Here is a 26,968-nt window from a genome sequence, read left to right on the forward strand (position 1 = left end):
ACGCACTCAAGCTGGGGTCTGGAGACCCGGGGTGGTCACGGGCTCACTGCTGGCACCCGGGCGGCAGTCGTGCCTCCCTCTGGGTTCCCCCTTTCACCACAGTTGGCCTGGTACAGCGAGGTGGGCCTTGGAAGAAGCCATTCTAAAGCCTGGTGACTTCAGACCATCACTTCCATTGCTCAACATCTGGGATCGTGGCTGCATTCAGCCAGGCTGTCCTGGGGGTGGGGGGGGGTCACTCATGCGGCTGGTGGCGCAAATGGGCCTCTGTGGTCCAGCGGTCTCCCTCACATCTGGCCGTGAGCTGCCACTGCTGGCCAGGGTGCTTCCCCTGCCAGAGATCTCATAGGGCGGCAGATACTTCCCAAGTCTATCTGCATCACGTGGCTCTCTCCCACTGACCTGGGCAGTCCTGTGGCCAAGCCCAGAACTGATCCTGGAGAGGATGATTCAAGGACAGATTCCAAGAGGCCTGATTCGCCGGGACCTGTGATTTTAAGTCCTGTCTGCCTCAGATATGGGCCAGGGTTCCCCTCAGGGCCTTACCGGGTTGGTCTTTGGGATTCTGAGCTTCTTGGAAAGGAAGTGCCCCAAGATGGGGAGGGCGGGGCGCATGTGTCGGAGAGGACCCAGGGGCCAATGAGAAGGGCTCCTGCTGGCTAAACCTCTTACCGTGTGAGCATGAAAACCATCATAACTGTAAAAATCAAGTAAATCAAAATCATAGTGAGTCCACAGTGGGCTGCAAGAAAAGGGAAGAACGTCGCTGAATGCTCCTCGGGACAGGGAAATCCGACACCGGCGTCTCCAAAACCTTGGTGTGTGAGAAGCCAAGCCAGGGGCCCTCACCCTCACGGGGTGGGAGTCCGTTTACAGGAAATGACCAGAAGAGGCGGGTTGCAGGGTTGCAGGAGAGTCGAGTTGGGGTGGCCTGGACGACTCTGCAAGTGGGCACAAGGGGTCTTCGGGGGAGGAAGCCTGGAGAACGACACGCCGCTGTAACAGACAGCTGCACAATCCTGTCAACTTACTGAAAACAAACCGTCCCAGCGAGTGCATGTTATGGTGCCGAAGCTAAATGAAATTAAAACAAACTTATCTGCCGGCATTGGAAGTGACCACATTGGCTAACATGAGCCTCTACACCCAGCACAGGGAGACGCAAGCATTTTTCCTCCTGCTGACGGAGCCCGCCCAGGCAAGTGGAGAAAGCTCCAGACTGCCAAGAACGAGCAGTCACTGGGTACTGGGGTCGTGCTGGAGAACCACCATATTTGTAAGATCTGCTGGCTCAAGGGGTGAAGTGGGTGCCTGAAACCTACTCCAAGCTGTCTTAAAAAAGAAATGGAAATAGCAGGATGTCAATTTCTGATTCCCTGTTTTCATGGGTGTTTGTTAAATGGGTTTAACTTTTCTGTTTATCTGAGTTTTTTCAAAGTGAATTTTTTTTTTTTTTTGCATAAAGAACTGGGGTGTAGGCCAAAGGTGTGGGGGTAAGAGGATTCACCAGAGACAGTGGGGAGCAGAACAGGCGGACTGACTGAAGTACACTGCTGAGGGGAGCAGCGGGTGAGACAGGAGAGGTCTGCAGCCCCATGTGGGTCACCTCCCTGGCAGGGGATCAAACTCAGGCCATAGTGGTGATAGCACTGAGCCTTAACCCCTAGGCCACCAGGGAGGCCCTGGTGGGTTTTTTGGTCTTTTTTTTTTTACTCCCTTCCCAATAAGCCTTTTGAGGTCCAAGTGCCCACGAAAACATCTGGAGATCTGGCTAGCCAGTTTGTTCCCAGCTGCCCCAGCCCCTCACCGGCCCAGGTGATCAGTGGCTTGATCTGCATAAGCATCTTACAGGTGTGGACACTGAGGCCCAGAGAGGACCTCACCTAGGTACTGCCTGAGCTGCAGGTTCTCCCAGGCGGCTTGCCCACCGAATCGGTGCCCTTGGGGACGGCACTGGCCACAGTCCCATGAAAAGGAAAGCCAATAAGCAAATGACTGCAGTAAAAGTCCTACCGGATAGACATCCCAACCCAGGGGCAATAAGCAAGTTTGCTTTTCTTTCTCACTTGCAAATTCTCCTTTTGTCTGATGGATTCAAGGCTGGTCTTTACATTCACAAGGCTTCATTCCAAGAGGAGGGGCCGGCAGAGTAAGCCAACTCATCTGCTGTGAGCCCTACCCCCTCCCCTTTGTCCAACCCCTCCTATTGCTCATCTGTCAGAATGACCTTGTCTACCCAAAACATAAGCTACCAATGTAACCTACACTTAAAATAACCGAGTATAGGAAACCTTTGTGCATGTTCAGAGCCCAGATCTTTCCAGGAGAGAACTCTCCTATCTGGTGCCCGCTAGTGTGATAATAATAAAACCTGTACCCACTTGTTCTCTTGGTTACTCCCTGCCCAGAGTATGTTTTTTCCCCAAAACATCCATACCCCCAGCCCAGGAGGACTTGTGGACCCAGCCAGGCCCCAAGTGTGCTCACAGCGTTCCCTGCCCTTGACCTTTGCCCCCCTGGAACCCCTACCAACCACACCTCAAAGAGCGGCGTGCCAGCGCGGGACGGGGACGGCGAGCATTTCAGTCATTTATTGGACTCAGTCGATGTGTACACGCTCTACCAGACAGGAGTTGGAAGCTGCAGCGCGTGCCCAGGCAGCGCACGGACGTGTAAACAAAGACAAAAAGGAAATGCTGCTTGTGTGGGGCTGGGGTAGATCAGCGGGCCAGGCCCGGGGCTACATTCACAGCGAGGGTTAAGTGCAAATGAACGGAATGTGGGGGGTGGAGGGGCTGCTCCCTCCTGGGCATGGACCTCGGAGAGGGGGTTGGAGCCCAGCCGAGCCTCAGAGTTAGGGCTCAGGCTCCCCAGCCTGGCGGGGGGAGCAGGCTCACTCGCCCAGCCCAGCCCCTCCCCTCGCCTGCCCTGAGGAAGGGACATCCTCCCCCAGAGCAGAGCGCCTGCTTCTCCTGTAGGCCTCTCAGACTGGAAAGGGACAGAACCTCAAAATAAAGTGTTAAGGCAATAAATAAAACATCCCACCTCAGGTGAAACACTGTGAGACGCGCGTCCCGGGCTGACAGGAAGCCGGCCGCATGGGGACAAACGCCGGGAGGCTGGCCCGGGAGCATCTGTGCCCAAGGGCCTTGTCCTCACAGGGCGCAGCCAGGCCAGCCCGTCCATCCTCTGACCTCCCCCACATGGCCTCTGGGTCCCCTCACTCAGGCAGCACAGGTGACAGGCCTGACCCTGGCCAGAGACCCAGGCCGGCGCCTAGCACCACCCAGGGAGTTCCGGACTCACAGAGGGAGGGGTAGGGGCAGGAGACCAGCCCCACCTCCTCCGGCTTTGGTGGTGGCCGAGCTGGGAAGGGACGTGATCGTCTGTGGGCGAGGGAAGGTGAGCGGGCAGTGTCCAGGAGTGGGGCTTGGGGGTGTCAGAGACACAGTCCCTGCCCGACGGGGACAAGCAGGTCCACCTGTCCTACCTCCGGACGGTCCAGGCCTGCCATCTACTGAGTCGCTCACTAGCCTCACCTTCAGAACCCCCTGGAGTCCAAAACCCTATGGGGGGACTTAGGGGGTACAGGACTGGCAGTCAGATGCCTGGATCCTTTCTAGCTCAGGGTACCTGGGACCTCATTGGCATCCTGCTCACCCCCACCTTCCCCCTCCATCCTCCCAGCCCCGCTTCTCAGCAGCCCTGGGCTGGTGGGAGGTTTTGGGGTCCCACAGCCGGGGCGTCCACCTTACCTGCCTCAAGTCTCCTCCCAATATCGTCCCCAGCTCGCTTCTTCTCCCTCTCCCTCTCCCCTTCCTCACCCTCAGGTCACTGGTCCAGGCTCCACTTCCCCGGGGACAGCTAAGGGCAGCCAGGTGGGCCCCCAGGGGCTCCACGCATTCCCAGATGATAGAGGGGGCAAGGTCTGAGGCAACGGCCTGCGGCCACCATGGTCTGGGCTCTGCCACTGCTGACGGCCGGGACACCCAGGCCCTTGGATGCCAACCCAAAGGCGGGAGGAGGCGGCCTTCTCTCTGCGCTCAGCCACGGGAGCGCGGCCCAGCAGCGGGCCGCCCGGAGCACGCGCGCGGCCACTACTGCAGCTCCTCCAGGGGCCCGTTCTCTCGGGGCAGCGCTCCGTTCAAGCCCACGCTGCTGGCGGCCGGCGCCCCCAGGTAGCCGAGGAGGATGTCGCTGCGGCGCCGGGACAGCTGCAGGATGTCCTCCGCCAGTGCGGGCACAGACGTGTAGCGCACGTTGTCCAGGTCGAACATGTCCCTCAGGTACTGCACGATCTGGTGCTGGGGACGGGCGGGCGTGGGCCGGGGCCGGGCACCGGCCTCCCCACCAGTGCCCCGGACCCCCGCCCAGCCTCTCTGCGTCAGGTTCAGAGGGGGAAGGGTGCCCCGCCCTACCCTTCTCCAGGGGGCAGGCCCAGGCCCTCGCTCCACTCCGGCCACCTCCAGGGGCCCCTTCCCCAGGGGAGCAGCGGACACTGCGCCCCATTTACCTTGAAGAAAGCACAGACTTCTGCGAGCTGGGGCTTGGGTCCGAGGAAGCCGAAGGCCAGGACAGGGCTAACATGCTCCGATACGGAGTAGAAGTGGGAGATGAAGCCGTCGGGCACCTGTGGAGGGCGGCCAGGCTGAGTGTCGGGGTGCGGGAGGGTGAGGCGGCCAGGTCCCGAGTCCTCTTAAGAGTGGGGCTCCCATTGGGTGCCCCTGGGCCTGTGATGGGAGCTTCTGAAGCCCCAGTCTTCACCTCTGCACAAGAGGGTGATCTCGGGGCCACTGTGAGAACCACACAAAGGGCCCTCGGGGGGCGTGCTCAGTGTAGGAAGTGCTTGGAGCACGTGGCGGAGGCAGCTGGTATCAGCTGGGCGGCAGAGCCTGGCTGGCAGAGGGGACGTTGGATAACACCCGATAGTACAGACTGCCCCGGAGTGCAGATAACAGCAGGGCAGCCCCAGGGCAGGAGGAGGCGCTCCCACCCTGGCTCCTGCCCCCACCCACCTACCCAGCCAGCACCACCCCTTGGCATGTGCCCTCCAGCCCCCCTCGATGCCTTTCCCCTGCTCAGAGAACTTCAACATTTCCTAATGGCCTGCTCCGCTGGGCCCTGGCGAGGGAGCAAAGTGGAGCTACAAGTGCCTCTGGGGTGTTCCTGGTCAAGGGAGACAGTAGGGCAGGACACGCGGTGACGCTGTGATGAAGCCACCAGGGGCGGCAAGGTCTGGGGGCTCAGCAAGGTTGCCCTCCACCAGCCCCATCCCTCCGCCCACCCTGCTCTCATATCGGGGATCACTCGCCCAGCCCGGTCTCTGGGTGGGAGGTCACTCACCATCAGCAGCCTCCTCTTAGCTTTCAACACCGACCAGCAAGCTGTGGCCAGGGCCTAAATCAAAGACACCCGGGGGCAAGAGAATAGGGCAGGCTGCAGCCCCTCCCATGCTCACCCCAACCCAGCAGGGAGACAGGGCGTGGAGCCTTCTTTTCGCCGTTCCCCTGACTCTATTAGGAATCTGACACCCTGAAATGTGAAGCTGGACTAACCACTTCTGGCCACTGGACTAGCCACGGCTCTCTGGATCCTTCGTAAAATGGCCGTGACCCAGCACGCCCTCATTCAGGGGTGGTGAGGGTCCACAGCTACCGCCTAGACAAGGCCGCTCCACCCGCTCCAGACCACCCACGCCACACGGAGGGTTGGGTGGTCATGCCTGTTCCTGGGTCTGCGGGGCTCACCTCCCTCCTTTTCCCCTTCCATGTTTTCACCTGGTTGAACAGGATGTATTAAAACAGAACAGAATGGACGCCAGTCCAGAATGAAGAGTGCTTGCAAGCAAAACCGCAGCAAGAGGGAAACCCCCACATGCTGGCTCTAAAAGGGTGGGGCGGGACCTCCCTGGCGGCACAAGGGGCCGCACTATGAAGCAATCCACAGCCTCTGCAGCACGAGTTCGATGCCCGGCCGGCCATGGAGCAACCCACATGGCGAGGCAGACCTCTCCTGTCTCTGCCACTGCTCCCCTCGGCAGTATATTTCAGTCAGTCTGCCTGTTCTGTTCCCCACTCTGTCTCCAGTGAATCCTCTCACCCCCGGCATCTCTGGCCTGTGCCCCAGCTCTTGTATGCATAAATAATAAATTTAAATAAATAAATAAATAAAAGGGTGGGGTGGGGAGAACAGGATCATCTGGAAACTTCTCCAGGGCAGGTGCCTGGTCTGTTCTGCTGACAGCCCCAGAGCTCAGCTGGGCAGGGAGAAGAGGGGGTGCACACATGTGTGGGGTGGGACTGTCCACCCACCGTCTCCTTGAAGCTGTCGGATAGCCAGCGATTCCTCAGGACAGCGAGCACCGAGGACGGTGGGTTCTCCAGGTCCTCGAAGGCGTCCATGAGGATGAAGTCCAGCACGATGTCAAAGAAGCTCATACACACTACCTGTAGGGCAGGAGGTGCTCTGAGGCCCAGGTGGACGAGGTCAGGACAGGGAGGGCAGGGCCTGGGGACTGCCCGGCGGGCCCATCTCCCTCTGCAGCGAGTGCAGCTGGGGCGATGCCCTCCACAGGCAGGGCAGTGGGGCTGTCACAGCGATGGAGCCATCACAGTTCCTTGGGACTGAAGGGGAGCTTGGGAGGGGCACCCCCTTCCTCTGCTCCAGGTTCTGAGCGTGAAGGACCCGGGGTCTGGGGCTCAACACGAACTACGCACCCCGCGGCCCTCCAGCTCCAGCCGAGTGGTAGCCCAGGTCTCAGGCCGCAGCGCATAGCTCAGCATCTCCTCGTAGCTCTCCAGGAAGCCTTTGGGGCTCTGTGGGGAAAATCACAGTCTTTCTGTGGTGCAAGAGGCCCAGCTGGACGAGACCCACTGGGACCAGATTGCCCACGGGCGGCAGGGTGTGGGCCCAGTCCCGAGCAGCGGCCTCTCAGACCAGGGTAGGGAGTGGCCCGTCCACTTCGATGTGCCTCTGCGGCACAGGGTGCCCAGCAGTAGCCCTGCTGGCTCCAGCACCATCGGCCGGGAGAGACCCGCGCTCCCCAGAAGGCACGTGGAGATGCGAGGCACAGTGTGAGGTAGCCAGAGCCACGTCTCCACGACCTTGGGTCTCATGGGTGAAACGGGAGAAGCAGCAGCCCCACACCCTTAAGGTTATTCTGGGGGAGTCGATGAGCTCAGCCTCGTACCACAATCAGCCTGATGCCAACCAAAGTGATCGCGCGAGGGCCGGGCTGCTGGCCCCAGAACAGCAGCACCTGCTGCAGTGCCTCAGGCCGGGGTGCCAGGGTGAGAGCTGCGGATCGTGTATATGGATGTGAGAATTGGGGCATGCCAGGGTCTGGTTCTATCTGGACCCACTCATTGAAACCTCATGGTCCTCTGAGAGATGAGCCCTCGTTACATCCACCTTACAGACAAGATGACGGAGCTTTGGGGACGTGCCGAGAGCCGGGCAGGTGGGGCTAGCCAGAACACGCGCGGTGGGTGCGCCCTTTATAGACAGCAGGCGGCAGGGCCTCGGCAGGTGCCCCCCAGAACATGGGTGGGGTTAGGGACAACCTTTTCTCTTTCGAGATTGTCTCCGTTTTTTTCTACCATAAGCAAACATCGCTTGAATAATAATGTTAACAAAAAACGATTTTCATTAAGCTTTAAAGAGAATTTGCTAAGATGACCCCAAGCTGTTCCCATAACCTTCCCAAGCCTCACTCTCCTTAGACGTAAAGGATGATGAAGTGGATGATGGCTGGCCTGGCGGACACTTCTCATGGCCGCTGGGCACGCCACAGGGCACATCCCCGGGAGCACCTACTTACACGCGAGCAGACCGAGGCTCGGGCAAGCTTCACAGCCGCCCCGTGGACACACAGGAAGCAGCCCGATTTCCCCTGGGTGCTGCCCAGGGGGCTGGCACCAAAATTAGCAAAGGGCAAAGTTACTGGTCGGGGCCTGCCCAGCCCTGCCTGCCCAGAAGGACAGGCAGCAGCTCCAGCCTCAGGCTCAGCACCAGCACTGCTGCTCAGGGGGCCGATCAGCCGCCAGGGCCTCTTCTAAATTTCTTAATAAAAAAGAATCCTAAGGGGCCTCCCCGGTGGCACAGCGGTTGAGCGCTGGGTTGTGAAGCTGCCCGCAGCCTCTGCAGCGCCAGTTCAATCCCCGGCTGCTCCCCGGCCACCGGAGGAGGGTCCCACATGGCGCGCAGACCTCTCCTGCCGCCCGCTGCTCCCCTCAGCAGTGTACTTCGGTCCTTCTGCCTGCTCTGCTCCCCGCTCTGGCTCTGGTGAATTCTCTCACCCTCCCGCGCTTCTGACTGTACCCAGTGCATGTATAAATAAATAAAAAAATCTTTAAAAAAAAAAAAAAAAAGAATTCTAAGTCCCGCCATGCCTCTGGGTCCATCTGGGAGCAGCCAGAGCAGGTGTCTGCTAAGCTCCTGGCACCCACTGTAGCCTCACTTGCTGGTCCTCCACTCTCTTGGGTGGGGGCGGGGCCACAGAGGCCAGACCGGCAGCCTGAGATCCAACCTGGCCCGCCCTTCCCACGCACAGTGGCCCGGCAGACCCAGCTGGGTCTACAGGAGAACGTACTGCACTGGCTGTTTGGTAAACAGAGGCTGCAGAGAACGAGCCTCTCATGACGGTTGGGCTGGGCTGCGGCCAGGCCTCTGTGGGACTCCCTGAGGAAGGAGGGGAGCAGCAGAAGGCAGGTGACAAGGTCTCACCGGACAGGATGAGCCCATGGGCTCTGGGGCCCCTGGGGATAAGTCAGGCGAAGCCCTCCTGGGAGAAGACTCGGCCGGTGGGGACTCAGAAGACGGGTGACCGAGGAAGCGGGGACGGGGCTCCAGATGTGGGGTACATGTTTGACTCCCCGCCTGGCTGTGCGCACACGGGCTCGCCTTTTCACTCCTTACATCCTGAGATGCCTCTGAAGGCTCCCTGGCGCGCAGACGTTGCTTAACGACAGGGTTACGTGCCGAGACTGTGGGCAGACGGTCTCGTGCATGTGTGTGGGGACACACGCCGGGGGGACAGCCTCCAGAGCGCCAGCTGTGCACAGGGAACCCCCGCCCGTCACCAGCCAAGATGACGTCGTGTGGCCTGTGACTGTATTTTGCCGTGAAGCCGTTAGTAACAAGAATTGAGGGACGGCGTTCAGTGAGGAGGGACGGCACGTGCCAAGGCCACCACCAGGGAGGAGGTCTGGGGGCACCAGGGGCCGAGCCCTTCTTGCCAGGGAGGCCAAAGGAGCACAGTGGCCGCCTGGAACCACGCTTAACCTTCACACTGAGGGCAGCGCAGGGTGTGAAGCAGATGGGGGTGCAGCTCAGAGGTGCGGGGGCCATGGCTGTGACCAGTGAGGAGAAAGGATTCAGGGGAGAGGCATGTTCAAAAGCCTTGCCCAAGCCCCTGGAAGGGCAGAAGTGCCATGGCTAGCAACTGGGGACCTCCTGGCCGCCGCCTCACAATCAAGGAGAAAGAAGCAACAGGTAGAAGGAGTGTGGGACGACGGCTAGCCGGCGCTGGCCGCACTGTCAGGAGACACTTGCACGCGGGCCGGGACCACTCGGGAGACTGGTCATCCTTCTGCCGAACTTGGCAGTCGTGCTGCCCAGTCAGCGGTGGCCCCGTCTCTGACAGTGGGCCCAGCGGGCGAGCCCCGGAGGCCTGGTGGGGAAGGAGGCCGTCCTTTGAGGTGTGTGTGGTCACACCTGTGACGTTCACACAAGATCACCTGAGACACACTTCCTAGGACGATCCCCGTCCAGAGTGAGAGTGACACCAGTGGGCCGCACTGGGGCTCGCCACCCAGCAAACCTCACAGGTGCCCAACACGGCAGCAGCTCAGCACATCAGACATGACCCGCCATCCAGAGGTGAGCCCGGTGGCCCAGAGCAGCCCTCCCAGGGAGGTCCCGCCAGCAGCAAGAGAAGCTGGGTCCAGCAACCCAGGAAGATGGACAGGGCATGCTCCCACACAAGGAAACGAGCAGCTGAACAGCCAGGTGGCACAGGCGGAGCCCTGGGAACTGAACAGCGGCACACCCAGGTCAGCGCCTACGATCTGGGCATGAGGAACATAAATCAGACGCGGGCAGTGGTTTCCTGTGACAGGCGGGCACGGGAGACCGTGTGTGATTTGCATTTCATCATCAGTGGGTTTTGTAAAATGATGTCCTGTGGTCATCACAAACCAAGAGCACTGCAGATCCTCAGTTTGCAAAACGAGCACAGGAAAACCCCCAATCCTTTCTCAGCTACCCACGGCCCCCGGGATGCAGCTGAGCTCTTCAGCTGGAACTCAGATTGCCCTTTTCCTTTTAAACAGAACTACATAAAAGTTAAAATGCGGACCTGAACGAGAGCCCCCACCCCTGCTACCTTCTCAGCCTTGGTCATCAGGCCTGTCACCATCTGCCGGCCGACCTCCCCGAAGAACAGCTGGTTGCTCTTGTCTTCCAGAAGGCCCTAAGGAATGAGGAAGGAGGGGAGTGAGTTGCTGGCGGCCCTCAAAGCCCAGGAGCGGGCAGGAAACAGGCTGGGTCTGTGCCCCACCTGGACAGAGGAGCCAGGTGCGGAAGCAGGCCCCGGCCCCATGCTCCCCAGGTGCCCCCTACCACACCCACCTCGAAGGCCTGCCGCACACAGTGCAACTTGGCCAGGAAGTCCTGGTCATTGTAGCAGCCCAGCAGCTCTGTCCTGAGGGGAAGCACAGACAGTCGCACCATCAGCCCTGCCCGGCGCCCTGCGGGTCCTCGAGCAGCCTAGGGTGGCCCTCCATGGCCCGGCAGTGTGACTCAGCCTCGGTCTCCCCCGAGAGAGGCTCATGGGTGCTCTCGAAGATGGGTCAGCCTCAATGGCACAGGACAGAGCTGGCAGGTCTGGTCGCTGGGGGTTAGGCTGACCTCAGGCCCCTTTCAGGCCCCCACGAGCTAAGAACCCTCACTGGTGAAGGACAGAAGAGGCACCTCAGGACAGCGGTGCCTCCCAATCTGGGCCTGGCTTCCTGTGGATACTGGGGGCCCTCCGTCCAGATGACCACAGCCCCACCAGGTCTTCCACCATTCCCAGTCAGCCACTTAAGCTCACGCGCGTCAGTGCACCGCCATGACCCAAAGCCGAGTTCCAACTCTCCCATCACAGGGCTAGCCCGAGATGGAAAGAGCCCTATGTCCACCACAGATGAGAAAACTGCAGCAAGGAGAGGCTAAGACAATGATCAGGGCCAGAGGCCACAAATCAGGGGAGCGCGGAGAGATTCCAGGTGTCACTGACGCCATAGCCTGGCTTCTGGACACCGCCGGAAGGGCTGCGCGGGAAGCTGGGCTTGGGAACAGACCCCGCTGAGACCTTAGGACAGGCACCAGCTATTGTTTTATTAATTTATTGTGTCGACTGGTCACTGTTACCATCATCTCCAGGCCTGCCCGTCTTCCACTGGGGGCTGCCCTAGGCCCCGTGGCCACCGCCAGTCCACCGCAGCCCCCGGCGTCTGGCCTGGCCCACCTCTGCCTCTCCGGCCTGCCTCCCGCGCTCACCTGGGGGTCCGGCACAGCACTCTCCCCTCCTTCACCAGCTGCAAGGCCTCTTCGTAGGCAGCGGCAGGCCTGGAGAGGGGGAGGGGGTAATCTCCCACCTGCAGGGACTCAAAGAGCTGGGGGGCGGGGGGAGAGGGAGAGGAGGTGAGCAGCATCTCAGGGGTGAAGGCACCCCCAGCAGGGAACCCCCTAGGGACCAGGGTCTCAGAGGGAGGTCAAAGGGAACACTGACCTGAGAGGCAGGAGGCCTGGGCTCAAGTCTAGTTCTGGCCTCCTGCGTCTCCATTTCCCGGGGCCCTTCTTGAAGGAACCCTCCGCGGGACACCTATTGTGCCCAGGTCCTCCCACCTCCGGCCACGGCAGGAGACTAACGCCAGGCAGCCGGCCGGTGGGCCAGAGAAGGGAGAGGTCAATGTTGGTGGAGCCCCGGGGGGCAGGACCCCTGTCCTCACCCACACCACCCATGCACGACCCCTGGCTTCTTGGGCCTCCTGTCCCTGGCAGCTGCCTGGAATCCCAAGGGAGCAGCACTTGGGGACCGTTAAATTCTGCTCCCATTGGAGGAAATGCCTTCACTTTCCCATGACCCAGCGCACTCTCAGGGGCCAAGCCTTCACCCCGCCTCCGCCTGCCTCAGCCCCAGTCACCTCGGTGGCAGAGAAGAAGGAATCCTCCGAGGTCAGACTGTCCTCATCGTCTGCCCGGAGGCGCAGCGAGCCTTCTGTCAGGGGCAGCATGAGGGTCCGTTCTGGGGGCACGAGAGGGGATGGCCTGAGACCCGGCCTAACCTCACAGAGTCCACGCGCACCCCCAGGATCCGGGGCAGAGGCTGCTCCCGCGCACCGAGCGCGTCGGCCCCCTGGGCTCCTGGCCTCAAGTGAACGACCTCCTTCAGCCTTTGTCCTGGGAGGTGGTACTCGCTGGGCGGGGAAACCAGGCTCTGAGGGCGCCCCCCAACCCCAGGCCTCACCACTAGGGCATGCAGTCTGGGGCCCAGGGCGCCCTGCTGTGGTGTGACCCTAGGCAAGCGGCGCTCCCAGAGGGCTCCAGGGAGTGCACAGGCCGCTCTGTCGCATTCCCGACCCCAAGGCTCAGGTCCCCAAGGCTCAAGGGCTGGGGGTCTGGACCTCCATGGGTGCTCAGGAAAGGTCCGCGGAACCAATGCGCAGAGGCCACAGCCCCAAATGGACCCCAGCCCCCACACAGGGGAAACATGGGCAAAACTGGGAGAGACCTGGGGAGGACGTGTCTGCACCCTGGCCAGGCCTCTCCAGGCCTGTGTCCTACCAGTGGAGTCGGGGCGTCTGGCACTCAGGAGCCAAAGGCCCCCTCAGGGCTCAGAGCACCCAGGGAGGGCAGAGGGTCACAGTCATTGCACAGGGCTGGCACCCAGGGGCAGCAGGAGCACACAGGCGCATTGGCGGAATCACTCCTCTTCACCTCAGTGGGGCTGGGCCCTGTGGGCTGCTCTGGGCTGTTCTCCAGGTGAGCCACCCCCAGTGCCCACAGGGGAGGAAGCCTCCCAACCCAAGGCCTGGGACAGCCACCGGGAGACGCTGACACGTGAGGCCAAAGCCTGCCGCAAGGGCAGGAGGGGAGCACGCTGGCCAGGGCCTCCCCGGGCCTCGCCACCTGCCTGCCGCGGACCAGGAAACATCTCTATCCCTCTCAGGCCCTCAGTTCCCCCATCCGTGCAATAAGGCACTGGATCTGGGGGATCCTGGTTTGCCTGATGCACTGAGGGGTCACACCCAGTTCCCTTAATCTCCCCCACCACGTCTGTCCCGCCCTGCCACCGCCTGCTTCCACCCAGCTCACCGAGGTCCAGCAGCATGCTGTCGGAGGGGAAGGTGGACCCAAACTCCTCCTGCAGGTGGTAGGCCCGGTGCAGCAGCGTCTCCAACTTCTCCGCAAACTCCCTCCGCTGTGAGTCTGGCTGCGATTAAATGAGGACTGTGAATCCAGCCCTCTAAGCCCCCTGCACGTGCCTCTTCCCCACCGGTGGGGGGGCCTGCCCCTGGGGAAGGGTGGAGGGCCCTGAGCCTCAGCAACGTGAGCACGGGTCTAGACCCTCAGCTGCCCAGAGAGAAGCGGCCAGCTGCATGCAGCGGGGGTGGGAGGCACGTGAGACACAGTAAGACCCGGTCCAGACGCGTAAGTGAAGCAATGACCACCCAAAATACAAAAACGGAAGACAGCGCAGTGACGTTGTGTGTCGATTACATGTTGATGCGACCGTAGTTTGAACAGACTAGGTTACCCCCATTTCCTTTTGAACGAGAGGCATGGCTCCTGACGGAACAGCAGTGAGCTCGAGCCCAGCAGCCCTGGGTCCAGACCGCAGCTCTGCCAGGCAGCTCTGTGTGACCTCGAGCAAACGCCTGCCCCATGCTGAGCCTCAGTTTCCTTATCTACCCACCGAGACAAGAGCTACTTTCTAGGATTTTAGGGAAGGCAGATAAAGTATGCAAAGCACGGGACAAGCAGTGGTAGCTATCATAACAATTACTGTAGTCCTTATGTTATTACTATAATGACCTCCACACCTCCCTCAGCCGCCAGCCCAGGACGTAGGAAGGAGGGAACCCTGCTTCTCTGGCCCCAGGAGCTGGTGGGCTCGGGCTGGCCCAACTCTGTTTTCCACAGAGGCTGCCAGATCCTGCACCTGCAGGTAACCAGACCCGGGGGAGGAGACAAGGGCCAACTTGGGCCTGAGGCCCCAGGGGAGAAAGGTCTGGAGGAGCTCTGAGGGGACATGAGGAGCTCTGAGGGGACGTGAGGATGGAAACCAATGTCTCTCATTGAGCTGCGCTGGCGCGGGCACCTTGCTGTTCAGCCTCCCAGCACCCCCTGAAGGCAGGAATTGCTAGGACCCCGATTCATGGAGAAAATTCAAGAAGGTACGGGGGACTGGGCAGAGCCCAAGGACCCGGCCCACTGGCCTCATCACTCAGGTCTCCAACAGGGCAGCCTTGCTCACTGCCCCACAGAGACCCGCGAGCTCCTTCTCTGAAGTCACGGGGCTTCGGGAATGGTCACTTAGACACAACGCCAAAAGCACAAATGACAAAAGGCAAAATAGAGACACTGAAATTCATCCAAAAAAAAATTTTTTTTAATGTGCTTCAAAGAACACCATCGAGGGCCTCCCAATTGGCGCAGTGGGTTGAGCACAGCACTGTGAGGTTGTCTGCAGCCTCTGCAGCACGGGTTTGATTCCCAGCTGGCCAGGGAGATTCCCATGTGGTGAGGCAGAACTCTCCTGTCTTGCCCACTGCTCCCCTCAGCAGTGTCTTCAGTCCATCTACCTGTTCTGCTCCCCGCTCTGTCTCTGGTGAATCCTCTCACCCTCTCATGCCTCTGACCTGTACCCCAGCTCTATGAGGGGCTTGCTGCTATAACATGTAAAGAATCCTGACAGCCCAACTTAAAAATTACGCCAAGGACCTGAACAGACAATTCTCTGAGTAACACATCAATGCCCAACAAGCACATGACAAGAAACCCAACGTCACTGACCACCCAGGGAACACAGATCAAAACCACAAGGAAATACTGTGCCGTGGCTGGCTTCCAAAGTCACTACAAACCACACCTTGAGAAGCTATACTGGGTCCAGATGTACAAAATAAAGTCCTGTTTGGGGGGCCTCCCCAGTGACACAGCGGGTTGAGTGCAGCGCTGTGAAGCTGTCCGCAGCCTCTGCAGTGCGGGTTCAATTCCCGGCTGGCGAGGGAGCTACCTACATGGCGCGGCAGACCTCTCCTGTCTTGCCCGCTGCTCCCCTCAGCAATGTTTTCGGTCCATCTGCCTGTTCTGTTCCCCGCTCTATCTCTGGTGAATTCTCTCACCCTCCCGCGTCTCTGGCCTGTACCCCAGTTCTTGTATAAATAAATCTTTAAAAAAAAAAGTCCTGTTTGGGTGTGGAAGCTGCCATAGGCTGTGGGGTGCCGAGCAGCCTCCAAAGTGGATTTGTTCAGCCATTTATGTTGATGAGCATTTAAGTGTGATGTCAACGAATACGGGTCATGGTATTGGATTATTTTTTGACAAGTGCCAACTGTGCCACTAACTGAACTTCTGTACCAATGAGGGCATCCTCAGCCTCCATCCCTCTTATTCTGTCCCTACAGCTTTACTCCTTCCTTGCTAGTGACTTTGATTTGCCTGTTGCTTTGTTTTAATCGTGCACTCGATGCCCAGCACACGGTGACTTTTCTCCACTTTCACATCTTTCTACTGCTTACACTTAAGTGCAGTGCGATCCCTGTCTGCACACAGATGTGGAAAGCTTGATGTCAAATAAATTTCAAAAAGAAAGAGTCAGATGATAACAAGTGTTGGCAAGGACGTGGGGACGCTGGGAGCCTTGTACACTGCTGGTAGGATGGAAAATGGTGCAGCTGCTGTGGCAACAGGCAGTTCCTCAAAATGTTAAACAGAGAATTGCCACGTGACCCAGCAATTTTACTCCTAGGAGTAAAATTTTACTCCTAGGAGAGACTTAAAAGCACCAAAGCTTGCACACAAGCTCATGGGGCATTCCTCGTCAGTATCCAAAAGCAGCGACAAACCAAGTATTTATTGATGATGAGTGGGTAAATAAACTGAGGTTCCTCCATACACTAAAACGAATATTCTCTAGCAATCGCAGAAACCCATATTCCTCCAAGGACGAATCTTGAAAACATTATGTGAAAGGAGCCAGTGAGAAAAGGCCACATAAGGGATGAGTCCATTTATAGAAATGCCCAGAATAGGCAAATCTATACATAGAAAGCAGATTTGTGGTTACCTAGGGCTGGGGGCTGGGGGAGAGGTAGCGGGTAAATGGGTTGTCTTTGGGGTGCTGACAATGCCCTGGGGTGGATCGTGATGCTGGACACACCACCCTGTGGTGACACTCCCCGAATTGTGCAATTTAAATTGGGGGATTTTCTTTCAACAAAACTGTTCAAAGAGATTTACAGCCCAGAAAAATGCCTGGAAGGATCCAGAGGGCCATATCTGGATGAAAGGATACAGGCATCAATAGCACTGACTGCAGAGGTCACTTACTGAGGACTCGGCAGGCCCAGAGTCACGCCTGGGGAGGCCGAGGCCGCTGCCCATGGCACCCGCCAGAGCCTGGGCGTGCCCCCTTCTCTTCTACTCTGTCCTTTCCACCCCTTTTCAGGGAACATTTCATTGTTCTCACAGTAGCCCAAAACAATGAGAGTTTTACACTTTCAGATGTCGGACCCGCAGTAAGTATAATTTTGGAAATAAAGGCCCCACCCTAACATTTCCAGCAGGTGCCCTCTGTCAGCCCAGTGCAGATGCCCTGCCACAGCAGCACAGGGGGCACTGCAGGATGTTGCTACCGGGCGTCTCCCCAACATTCAGGCCCTACAACCACAGCGAGCACCCGGAGCTGGGGCAGGTGGCACGTACACCTCCAACTTATTGTGGGCTGTGCCGGGCAAGCTGACTCCCAGGATCCCCGGCCAACTGGAGGCTAGTCTAGGAAGCCATGGTGCAGGAAGGAACTGGTGGGGAGCAGAGACACTGTCCCCACCCGCCCAACCTCACCACATGTCCCTGCGACCCCATGGGGTGGTCAACCCCTGTTGGCCAGCCCCCACAGGGGTGGTAGCACCTAGATGCCAGGCTCCTGAGTGCCGGGCACAGGCCCCGGCTGTGGCCTCTCGGCTCCCGTCACAGCTGCACAGCCAACTTCGAGATGAAACGCTCTCCTTCCCCAGCTCCCCCAAAAGGGGTCCCTCTTTGACCCCATTCCAGCAAAGAACAGGAGCTTACTCTGGGTTCAGATTTTTGTTTTTAACACAGAAAACAAATGTTTCCCAGGCCTCCCTGGTGGCACAAGGGGTTAAGCACAGCACTGTGAAGCTGTCCACAGCCTCTGCAGCACTGAGTTTGATCCCCCAGCCAGCCAGGGAGCTACCCACAGGGCGCAGCAGACCTCTCCTGTCTCCCCACTGCTCCCCTCAGCAGTGTATTTCAGTAGATCCACCTATTCTGCTCCCCACTCTGTCTCTGGTGAATCCTCTCACCGCCCCCCGCACCTCTGGCCTGTGTCCCAGTTCTTGTATGCATAAATAAATCTTAAAAAAAAAAAAAGGAATTAAATGTTTCCCTCGCAGTCAGGACCGGCATGATCATCCCCATAGCTAACAAGGATTAGTGACAGGCGCCAGGCTCACCCCGTCCCAGAGGACGGGGTTGGGGGCCAAGGAGGGCTGCGGCCGGCCTCCCCAAGTGGCTCCCTCAGCCCTGCCCTCATCCTTGGGGTGGGGGAGGCACAGGAACGACACAGGGGCTCACCTACCTCAGACAGTGCATCTGAAGCAGTCTCCGGGTTGCGGAGGCTGTCCCCAGGTGTGGGGGTGCTGCAGCTGTCCCCCCGCTGCCCCACGCTCAGCGCCTGCTCCCACTTTTGCAAAGCCTCCTCAAACAGCTCCATGCCTGCGCGGCGGGGAGAGGGGCGTCAGGCCGCAGAGGGAGAGAGCCCGACCCACGCGCCAGTGAGGACACACGAGGGTCCCAGTGCAGGGGTCGGCGGAACCCAAGAGCCACATCCCGCTCACTTTTCCAGGCCCAGTTTACGGGCCTTCATGCAGTCCAGATTTCTTTCTGGAGACAATTCTGGTCCAGAAATGGCTGGACACCATTCAACAGGACTTGAAAGCCAAGAGAGCTTGCTAGAGCTGCACCCTCAAGTGTCCAGAGCCCAGCCTGGGCTCCCAGGAGGAGGTCATTCCCATCCACCCCCGCCCGGGACCCCTGAGCTGGCCTCCCAGCCTGTACCTTGCATGTAGAGGCTTTCGGCGTGGCCATCGCTGGTAGTCACAGACTCCTCTATCCCTCTGGCGTCCCACGGTCCAGAGCACGCAGCCGTGGGGCTGGATGAGTTCACTGCCACCATCTGGGCACCAAGCAGCAAAAGCACCCAAAGGTGAGGGCGAGGACTTCCCAGACCCCTGGGCCTCCCCCACCCACAGCAGCCACGTCCTGCTGACGTCTCCCAGAAACTGCCACGGCAGGAGGAAGGAGCGAGGCCAGGCCCAGCCCAGGCATCAGCAGCCTCCTCTGCCCTGCCCTGTGCTCCACTCCTGAGCGGTGTAACCCCATCCCCCTCTGGGGCTCCTCTTCTTGTTTGATGAGGAAGCCTGGGAGAGCACCTCTACTGTGCGGCTGGGCTCTCACCCATACTTCATCCACGTGCACACCCACCGGCCTGCCAGGCTGAGGGCCCCTCTAGGACAGGAGCCACCTCTGGCTCACCCACGTCCCCAGGGGGCTCAGTCCTGCTGATGAATTAATAACCAGATCGGGAGACCTCCTTGGTGGCACAGGGGTTAGGCTCAGCGCTATCACCTCCATGGCCTGAGTTTGATTCCCGACCAAGGAGCTGACCCACATGGCGCAGCAGACCCCTCCTGTCTCCCCGCTGCTCCCCTCAGCAGTGTTTCAGCAGATCCGCCTGTTCTGCTCCCCGCTCTGTCTCTGGTGCGTCCTCTCACCCCACGCACCTCTGGCCTACACCCCAGTTCTTGTATGCATGAAAATAAATCTTAAAAAAAAACCCCAAACCCAGATGGGGGCTGAGTCCAAAGCTACTCCCCACAAGAACACAAACTTCTCTTTGCCTTCCTTCTCTCCTCCTCAGCACCCAGCCGAGGCCCTGGCGCTCAGCAGGTGCTGCCTCACTGCTGGCGAGCGAAGAAGGAAGGAATGAAATGTCACAGAGAAGCCTCTTCCCCACGAGACCATAAACGCCTGTCCTGCCCTCCCCGCCTTTCTCTGGGGACGACGGCTGGCACAGAGAGTGATCAACGGGTCTCTGAAGGCCTGCAGGTGGGTGAGGGAGGGTGAGTGAGCGAGTGAATGAACAGAAACGGCAGCCCCGCCTGCCCCAGCCACGCAGCAAGAGCCTCCCACGATGCTCACCGAGGCCAGGCTGTGGGAGGAGCCCGAGAGCTTGCTGGGCTCGATGGAGGAGATGCCGCTCAGAGTGTCGTTGCTCTTGCTGCTGGGGCTCTGCACCCGCCGGCCAGAGTAGCCTGGGAGGAACAGGACAGGGTCACATGGGCCCCCCAGCCTTTGCCCAGGCCGCGCCCCCCCCTCTCCATCCGGGAGGTGGTCCTGCGATGGGGAAGCACCCAAGTGGGAGCACTTCGCAGGAGACGCTGGTCGTCCAGCTCACTGCTGTATCCCAGGCGCCTGCGCAGGGCCCAGGCCCCCGAGGAGCCCAGATCTGCAGGGGTGAACATGAGAATGGGGTCCAGCCACTTCTGAGCAGCTGACCTGGGGATCTCCTCTGCCCAAAAAGGACTTGCAGCAACAATGGTTTAAAGTACATGCAGGATTTTTTGTTTAAAGTTGAGAAAAGTGGGGACACAAAGATGGCAGTGGCACAGGGGAGGCAGAGAGAGACCCAGGGCCCCAGGGGCCAACATGGATGGAAAGCCGGCGGGCCTCAGGGTCCTGTTCGAGGTCAGTCAAAGACTCCGTCCCCCGTGGGAAAGCGACAGCTCCCTTGGCAGCGGTGCGTCACAGTCAAAGTTCCTTTCACACAAGGAGACTTTTGCTTCTCCCAAGCTGAACGCCTTGTCTTACAAAGAGGTCTACAGGGCACTCAGGTGCGGCCAACACTGGGTCACTGGGTGACAAGGCCAGCAGGGAACCAAGGGGTGTAGAGAGTGACGGGACAGCACTCCACTGGGGCCGTCTCAGACGCGTCCGTGCAAGGATCGCCAGCAATGAAGGGAGACTCCGGTTACAGAAATAACCTTAATTAAATTTAAAAAGCCGGGGCAAGGGGTGGGGAACCCATGCTCCAGGAAGCTCGGGGCCCTGCTGCTCCTGAGCCAGGCCCTTCCCTCCCTGGATGGAGGGGCCGCGCTCCCAAAGGATCCCAGCAGCGGAAGAACTGCCACTGACAGGGCAGTACAGCGGTGGCGCCCGGCCTGGAGACTGGAAGCCGCTAGTAGCCACAGGCCCCATGGTTAACAGGGGCCCAGCGGGGCCAGACTCCGGGTCCATTCCTCCCCAGACCCTCTCACCTACCTTTCTTCACTGACGGGACCTTCCTGGCCATGAGGACAGGGAGGGGCACAGTGCCCAGGTGCTCACCTCCCATGTCAGGGCCCACCTGCTTCTTTCTCCGTCGGCGCCTCTTCAGCTGGTGGGCGGCCAGGGCCAAGGCCACGGTCCCCAAGGCCGTCGCAAAGAGGACCTTCCGCAGGCCTGGTGTCAGCCGCAGCTGTGAGAACGCAGACTGCACAAAAGGGGGAGGCAGCTGGTTACAGCCCCGGGGGAGCCCCAGCGGGCCAAGCAACCCTCGGGGGCACCTGAAGGACAGGAGTGACTGAGTGGCCACCCCTAGAGAGAGGGGGGACCTGGCCAGGCCCTCAGAGTGTGGACCACAGGGATGAAAAGGGGGTTTGGGGGCAGCCAAATGTCAGTGCTGAAAAGATCACATTGGGGTCCCACAGGTATGGCTGGCACTACCAGTCCCCACGCCAGTAGCGGTGGTGACCGCACCTACGGGGCCAGGCTTTGCCTGGCTGCCTGTGTGGCTACCTAGCACCTTAGGTGAGGGCTCCGAGGCTCACACGGTTAAGACCACACACAGAGGGCTGGGGAGACAGCACTGAACTGCTGACAATGGTGTTCTCTCCCCATCCGACAGCCTCGCTGTGCCTGCCGGATTGGGAGCCCCTAGGGTGGGGCTGTACCCCCAGGGCAGAGCTTTAGGAAGCGTCAAGAGCCCTGGTCAGCCTCAGATATTGAGGTTAACAGGGCGGGCATGACTGATGCCCTTTAAGGACCGAGAAACCAAGGTCAATAGTTCTCGTAGTTCCAAGGTGAAGAGCTCTTGCTCTGCTCAGACAGCAAACACCTGATGTCCGGGACCCCAGTTAGGAGGGTCCAACTTTCCTGGGTGCTGAGGGACCCTGGGTGGGGCTGAGCAACTCAGTGTTTTGGAGATCAGAGGGATAAAGGTCAGGCTTACTGCCCTCCTCGAGCTTTACCTGCCCAAACGTCGTGTACAGGAACACGGGGATCTCGGCTACCGTCATGGCCAGGGCCTGGATCATGGACATGCCCTCAGTCCTCCGGAATGCCATGGCAGGACCAGCGCCCCAGGCCAGAGCTCTTGCGGGGAAGAGCTTCCCAGGAGAAGGTCTTCAACTGGTTGCTGGCTGGGTCCCGGATACCGTCAATGCCCAGGTAAGACAGGGATGCACATACCAGGAAGTCCCTCCACAGCACTGAGACAGACAGAGGGCCAAGTCAGACACAAGGACGTGCTCAGGTGAGCACAGAGAAAGGCACATGAGTGGTCCGGGGAGGAGGTGGGAGCACAGCCTGCCCTGTCTTCGGGCTCCAGCCCTCCACGCTGCCAGCAGGAAGGCCCTCTCAGGCCCAATGCCCTCGGACCCTCTGCCCACCCAGCCTGGGATTGGAGGCAGTGCCGCCATGCTGGTGAACCCAGGGCTCAGGGGACAGGTCGCTGGCAAGCCCGGGGCTCTATGCCACATTTTTGCAATCTTTTTCAACCCACAGCCATTTGCCGGACAGAAATCTCAGGCCTCTGAAGGGTCAGGCCTCTGACTGGGAATCATTACATCATTTTCTCCTCCCACAGAGCCAAGAGCGTTTTACTTCCGGTGGACTGTCTCACAGAATCGTCACACGTCTGAGCAGCAGAGGCCCTCTATCTCCCCCACGAAGTCCCAGTGAGGAAACTGAGGCTCAGGGAGGCTCAGTCAGGAGTGTAAAGTCATGTGGCTGCTGTGAGGCAGTCAGGACTGTGATCGGGGCTGTCGGAATTTAGACTCTGAGGTCAATACAAGATTTGGCTAAGGGCCTCCCCGGTGGCGCAGCGGTAGAGCGCTGGGTTGCGAAGCTGCCCGCGGCCTCTGCGGCGCCGGTTCAATCCCCGGCTGCTCCCCGGCCACCGGAGGAGGGTCCCACATGGCGCGCAGACCTCTCCTGCCGCCCGCTGCTCCCCTCAGCAGTGTACTTCGGTCCTTCTGCCTGCTCTGCTCCCCGCTCTGGCTCTGGTGAATTCTCTCACCCTCCCGCGCTTCTGACTGTACCCAGTGCTTGTATAAACAAAACAAACAAACAAGCAAACAAATAAATAAAGAAAAACATGCCTCTATTAAAAAAAAAAAAAAAAAGATTTGGCTAAATTTGGCGTGGAGCAGGATGTGGCAAGGCCTGGCAGAACCAGAGATGCCTCCCGAGAGCCCTGAGACCCCCCCCATTCCAAACCCAGCACGTATGTGACCTAAGCACCTGAAGACCACTCCCTAAGATCCTTCAGGCTGCTCCCCAATCACCACCACCAAGCCCAAGAATGCCTTCCAAGTCTCCTGGGTCCTCAAGAGGAAGGAACACGCAGGCCAGGGCAGACCCTGTCCACCCGGGACGGCAGCCAAAGTCACCAGACCAGCATCAGAGACACCTTATCCCCTGAGAGTGGGAAGGAGGGCCGATCCTGAGGGTCTAGCTCGGGGCAGGAAGGGCAGTGTTCTAGGGCTGAGGACAAGCGTTGAGCCACTGTTTCTCTCAGTGATGGGGAAACTGGCTCTCAGTGATAAGCGGCCTGACTGAGGTGAGTAGGTGGACAGGCTAGGATCCGGCCTCAGCTCTGGGGAATCCCACAATGGTGTGTCCCCCAAGCCTCCTGCTGCAACTGCTGCCTCTCCCTCTGGCACACCCAAAGGGCCTGTAAAACCCCAAGAATGAAAGCCACGCGAGTCACAAAGACGGGACTGAAATGCTCCCAGTGGGAGACAGGTCTGAGAGGCCTGGCAGGAGCATGCAGCTAAGTCAAGAGCAGCTTCTGCCAGGACTGAGAGGAAGATCAAGGTGGGCAGGTGCAAGGCGGACGACGCCTGCCCTGGAACACACTCATTCCAGGGAAGGATCCAGGTCCAGGGGTGCTCCGTCCATTCCCCAGACCCAGCGGGCCCCAGGGGGATCATGTCCATGATCCCAGGGGGATCAGCCTCCATGGCTTCTCTGGGCTGACAAGCCCGCGGGAATGTCTCCCACACGTGGACACTGCCAGTCCCCGCCTAGGCAATCACCTCACGTGCCCTATAACCTTGGGCCGGCATCTCCTCACACCACCCCCACTGTGGCACTTACAACATGTTCACCCGAACTTTCCTCTGGGGCACCGTCTCCCCTGCCCCATGACCCTATTAAGGACTCCGGCCTGGGCAGCCTCCCTGCCCACTTTGACCGCAGCAAAGTCCCTGGTCCAGCACTCCCTGGACTGCCCACTGCCCCGTCTCCGTGTAGACACCTCACCGCTGGGTGCCCCCGCCCTGGACCTCAGCAATAACCCCTACTTTGGAACCTGCTCGTGTCATCGGGGCAGGCAGAGAAGCCGGGGGTCGGGTCCCCTCCGCTCCTGTCCGACCGCCGGCATATCCGCGCGGGTCGCCCAGGTGCCCACCGGCGCGCCGAGGCCCCTGCTCCGTGCCCCCCGGGGACACTGCCAGCCTTGGCTCGGTGCCTGCGCCCCTGCTCCGAACCCCGCGGCGTTCCAGGCCTGGACCTCTCCGGCCCCGCGGCTTCCCGTTCCACCTCTCGCACCGGCCCGGCCCGGCTACCCGCTCATTCCACACCCGGCCGCTCCAGCCCGGCCGAGCCAGGACACCCACGTCCCCGCGCCGGGCCCGGCGCGAACCCAGCTCCGGCCCGCTGCAGCCGCAGCCCCGGTCCTGCGGGGCCGCCCGCCCGCCCGCCAGCGCGCCGGGACCAGCCCCGGCGGCCGCCGCTCACCTGGGCTCCCATAGCTGCGGAAGGGCAGCGTCTCCTTCCCCGGCGCCCGCGCAACCAACCCCGGGACGCCGGGGGGCGTGGCCTCACGCCGGGCCCGCTCGTCCTCGGCCAATGAGCGTCACCGAACGGCGCCCTGCGACTCCGGCCTCCGGCCAATGGGGCGGGTCACGTGACCAAACTGCCCGCGCCTCCTCTCACCCTTGCCCCCGCCTCCCAAGTGCGGTTGAGGCGCGGAAGTGCTCTCTTCTCTCTTACGATTGGCTGCCGGGATTAGATTGACACAGACGACTCAGGGGGCGGGCCCGCCCTTAAAGGGGCGGAAGAGGAGCAATTAGAGCGCCTAGGGGCTTCTGGGAGGAAGCAGCGGTCCCCTGGGCCCTCCTCCGTGGCTGCTCCATCCCTGGCGGTTCCCACACTGATGAAACCTTACTGCCCTCCTAGCGCCAGTTTTCTTTCTTTTTTTGCCATTAGAATATGTGTTTGTCGGTCTCCCGTTTTCAAATGCCACTGCCTGAGACGCTCCGCTTAGTCTTCTCAAAACCACTCCCACTCTCTGCCGGAGTTGGCACAAGTGCCCGGCCTCCCCTTCCAGATGTTGTGTCCTGCGAGCTGGAGTCAAGTGTGATTTGATTCTGGCCACCCTCAAACACTGGGCTTGGAATCAGGCTTGGAATCCGAACTACCTCAATCTTTTTTGCCATGTTTTTCAATATGGGGGTATTCAGGGGCTCACCTGACTTGGAATCGAGTTCTTCCTGGACTTGAGTTCCGTCCGGTCCTGCCTTGCCAGAGGCACAGGGCTAACCTATCCAGGAAAACAATATGGTAGACCTTTCAAACTGTGAAGAACTGGTCACATCTAAGTGTTTATTTTTTTTAAAGATTTATTTATTTATGCATATAAGAACTGGGGTGTAAGCCAGAGGTGTGGGGCAGTGAGGGAAGATACCAGAGAGAGTAGGGAGCAGAACAGGAAGATCTACTGAAATACACTGCTGAGGGGAGCAGCGGGCAAGACAGGACAGGTCTGCTGCAAACTCATGCGGCAGTGGCTGAGGATAGCTTGATGGCGCAGTCTTTAACTCCTGCACCATCAGGGAGGCCCCAAATCGAAGTGTTTAAATTGTAGTTATCAGTCAAATTACATTCTTTAATTTACTCAACAACTAACATCTCTGGGAGCACAGTGGGGAACAAGATGCAGGTAATTCAGATCCTTAACTACAATCTTGTGAAATGTGATAGTGCTTGAATGGAGGAAACTCAGAAATATGGCAGTATACAGGGGCTCACCTGGGCTGGCAGGAGGAGGTGAGAGACTCCCCAAAGGGACATCCCAATGACAATCTGAAGGATGAGCAGGGACTAGCTGGGTAGAAGGAGAGCATTCCAGGAACAGCACTGGCATCTTTGAGAACACCTGGCATCTTTGATTCAAGGTGGCAGAGAGTGGCAAGAGTGGTAGTCAGTGACCCAAGAATAAGGGAGTGAGTCCAGTACCTCCACTGCACTGTCTGGGTTCTGGGCTAAATCTGCTTCTTCCTCCACCCTGATCCTGGACAAATCACTCCCTCACCCCTAAGATGATGAGGAGGAGAATCATGAGCTGTGAGGACGATCTTAGGTGATTATCCATTTAGTGCCTAGCACTGGGCCTGGCATGGGCTCAGGATATTTGGGCCATCACTATTAGAAAATCCACACTATTAGAAAATCCAAGTAGAAACTAGAGAAATGGATGAAACTTATAGACAGGGACAGCTGTAAGATCAGTCACAACTACCACTTACTCTCTCCCTCCTTTATTTTGTTAGGTTTTCTTTCCAGGACCTGGCATATGATATGCTGTAGATTTGTTTGCCCAATAGGGAATGGGACTTAATTTGTTCACTGCTGCATCCCTGATGGCTGGAACAGAGCCTGGCACATAGTACTCACTGACTGACCTTTCCTTCATCAAATCTGAGTCGTGTCCTCTGAGCTTTCTGCAGGACTAAGCTTGACTTTGGGCTTGTACCTCTGTCCTTGTAGAGTCCAGTTTTAGCAAGAATCCCATTGAGTCCTGTTAGCAGAAATCTCCAAGCCTTGATATCTGATCACTTCCCATATTTGATGAAGTTCCTCTCCCTCACCCCTCAATATCTTATCATACTGGCCTGTCTTCAGCCAGAATCTTGCTATTCTTGATGTTTCCTTAGATATTTTCTACCCAATGAACCCCTACCCTGCTCCTCGGCTGTAAAAAGCCCCCTGTCGAGACCCACGGGCAGGGAGATGTCCTTGCAAGCCATCCCCTTCCCCGTCTGGGGCTGACAGGAGCTGAGTTCAAGGTCAGCCCATGTCCAAGCTGGAAGGGCATCCATTCCTCCACCTTGTCAAAATCGAAGACTTCCCTTCTCTCTGCATGCGGCTCCTGGCCCGGGGTCCCTGGATCTCTGTCTTCCCCCAACCCCACCCCCCACTTTGGTGAACCAAAGCATTTCCAGCCTTTCCCCAGAGGTGCGGAGGAGTCCCCAGCCGGCCTGTCCCCTTGCTCTTCTGTCAGCAAGGTCATGGGCAGAAGAGGAGGGGGCTGGAGAGATCAAGGTGGTGGTGAGCGGTGGCGACCCAGGGCAAA

At 59.2% G+C, this 26,968-nt stretch overlaps 1 protein-coding gene across 2 annotated transcripts; it reads right to left on the reverse strand.

The window, feature by feature from the left end:
• Positions 1-1,698: 1,698 nt before the first annotated feature.
• MIGA2 (mitoguardin 2) lies at positions 1,699-24,410 on the reverse strand. Of its 2 annotated transcripts, XM_037492728.2 has the most exons (16): positions 24,352-24,410; positions 21,579-21,818; positions 20,611-20,821; positions 19,492-19,604; positions 18,349-18,466; positions 17,870-18,006; positions 13,360-13,477; positions 12,189-12,289; positions 11,542-11,657; positions 10,630-10,702; positions 10,385-10,471; positions 6,717-6,815; positions 6,312-6,446; positions 5,344-5,397; positions 4,514-4,630; positions 1,700-4,304 (listed from the first exon to the last, which is right to left on the reverse strand). In XM_037492728.2, the coding sequence occupies exons 2-16, from the start codon at positions 21,672-21,674 to the stop codon at positions 4,098-4,100; spliced, it is 1,782 nt and encodes a 593-aa protein (XP_037348625.1). In that variant the 5' UTR covers positions 21,675-21,818; positions 24,352-24,410; the 3' UTR covers positions 1,700-4,097. The 2 variants fall into 2 exon arrangements, with proteins under 2 accessions (XP_037348624.1, XP_037348625.1); XM_037492727.2 differs by lacking the exon at positions 24,352-24,410 and having other exon boundaries at positions 1,699-4,304; positions 20,677-20,821; positions 21,579-21,754.
• Between the last annotated feature and the right edge of the window lie 2,558 nt (positions 24,411-26,968).

The sequence above is a fragment of the Talpa occidentalis genome, unplaced genomic scaffold, assembly GCF_014898055.3.
Source record: "Talpa occidentalis isolate TD23 unplaced genomic scaffold, MPIMG_talOcc4v2.1 talOcc4.7, whole genome shotgun sequence".
Lineage (NCBI taxonomy): Eukaryota > Metazoa > Chordata > Mammalia > Eulipotyphla > Talpidae > Talpa > Talpa occidentalis.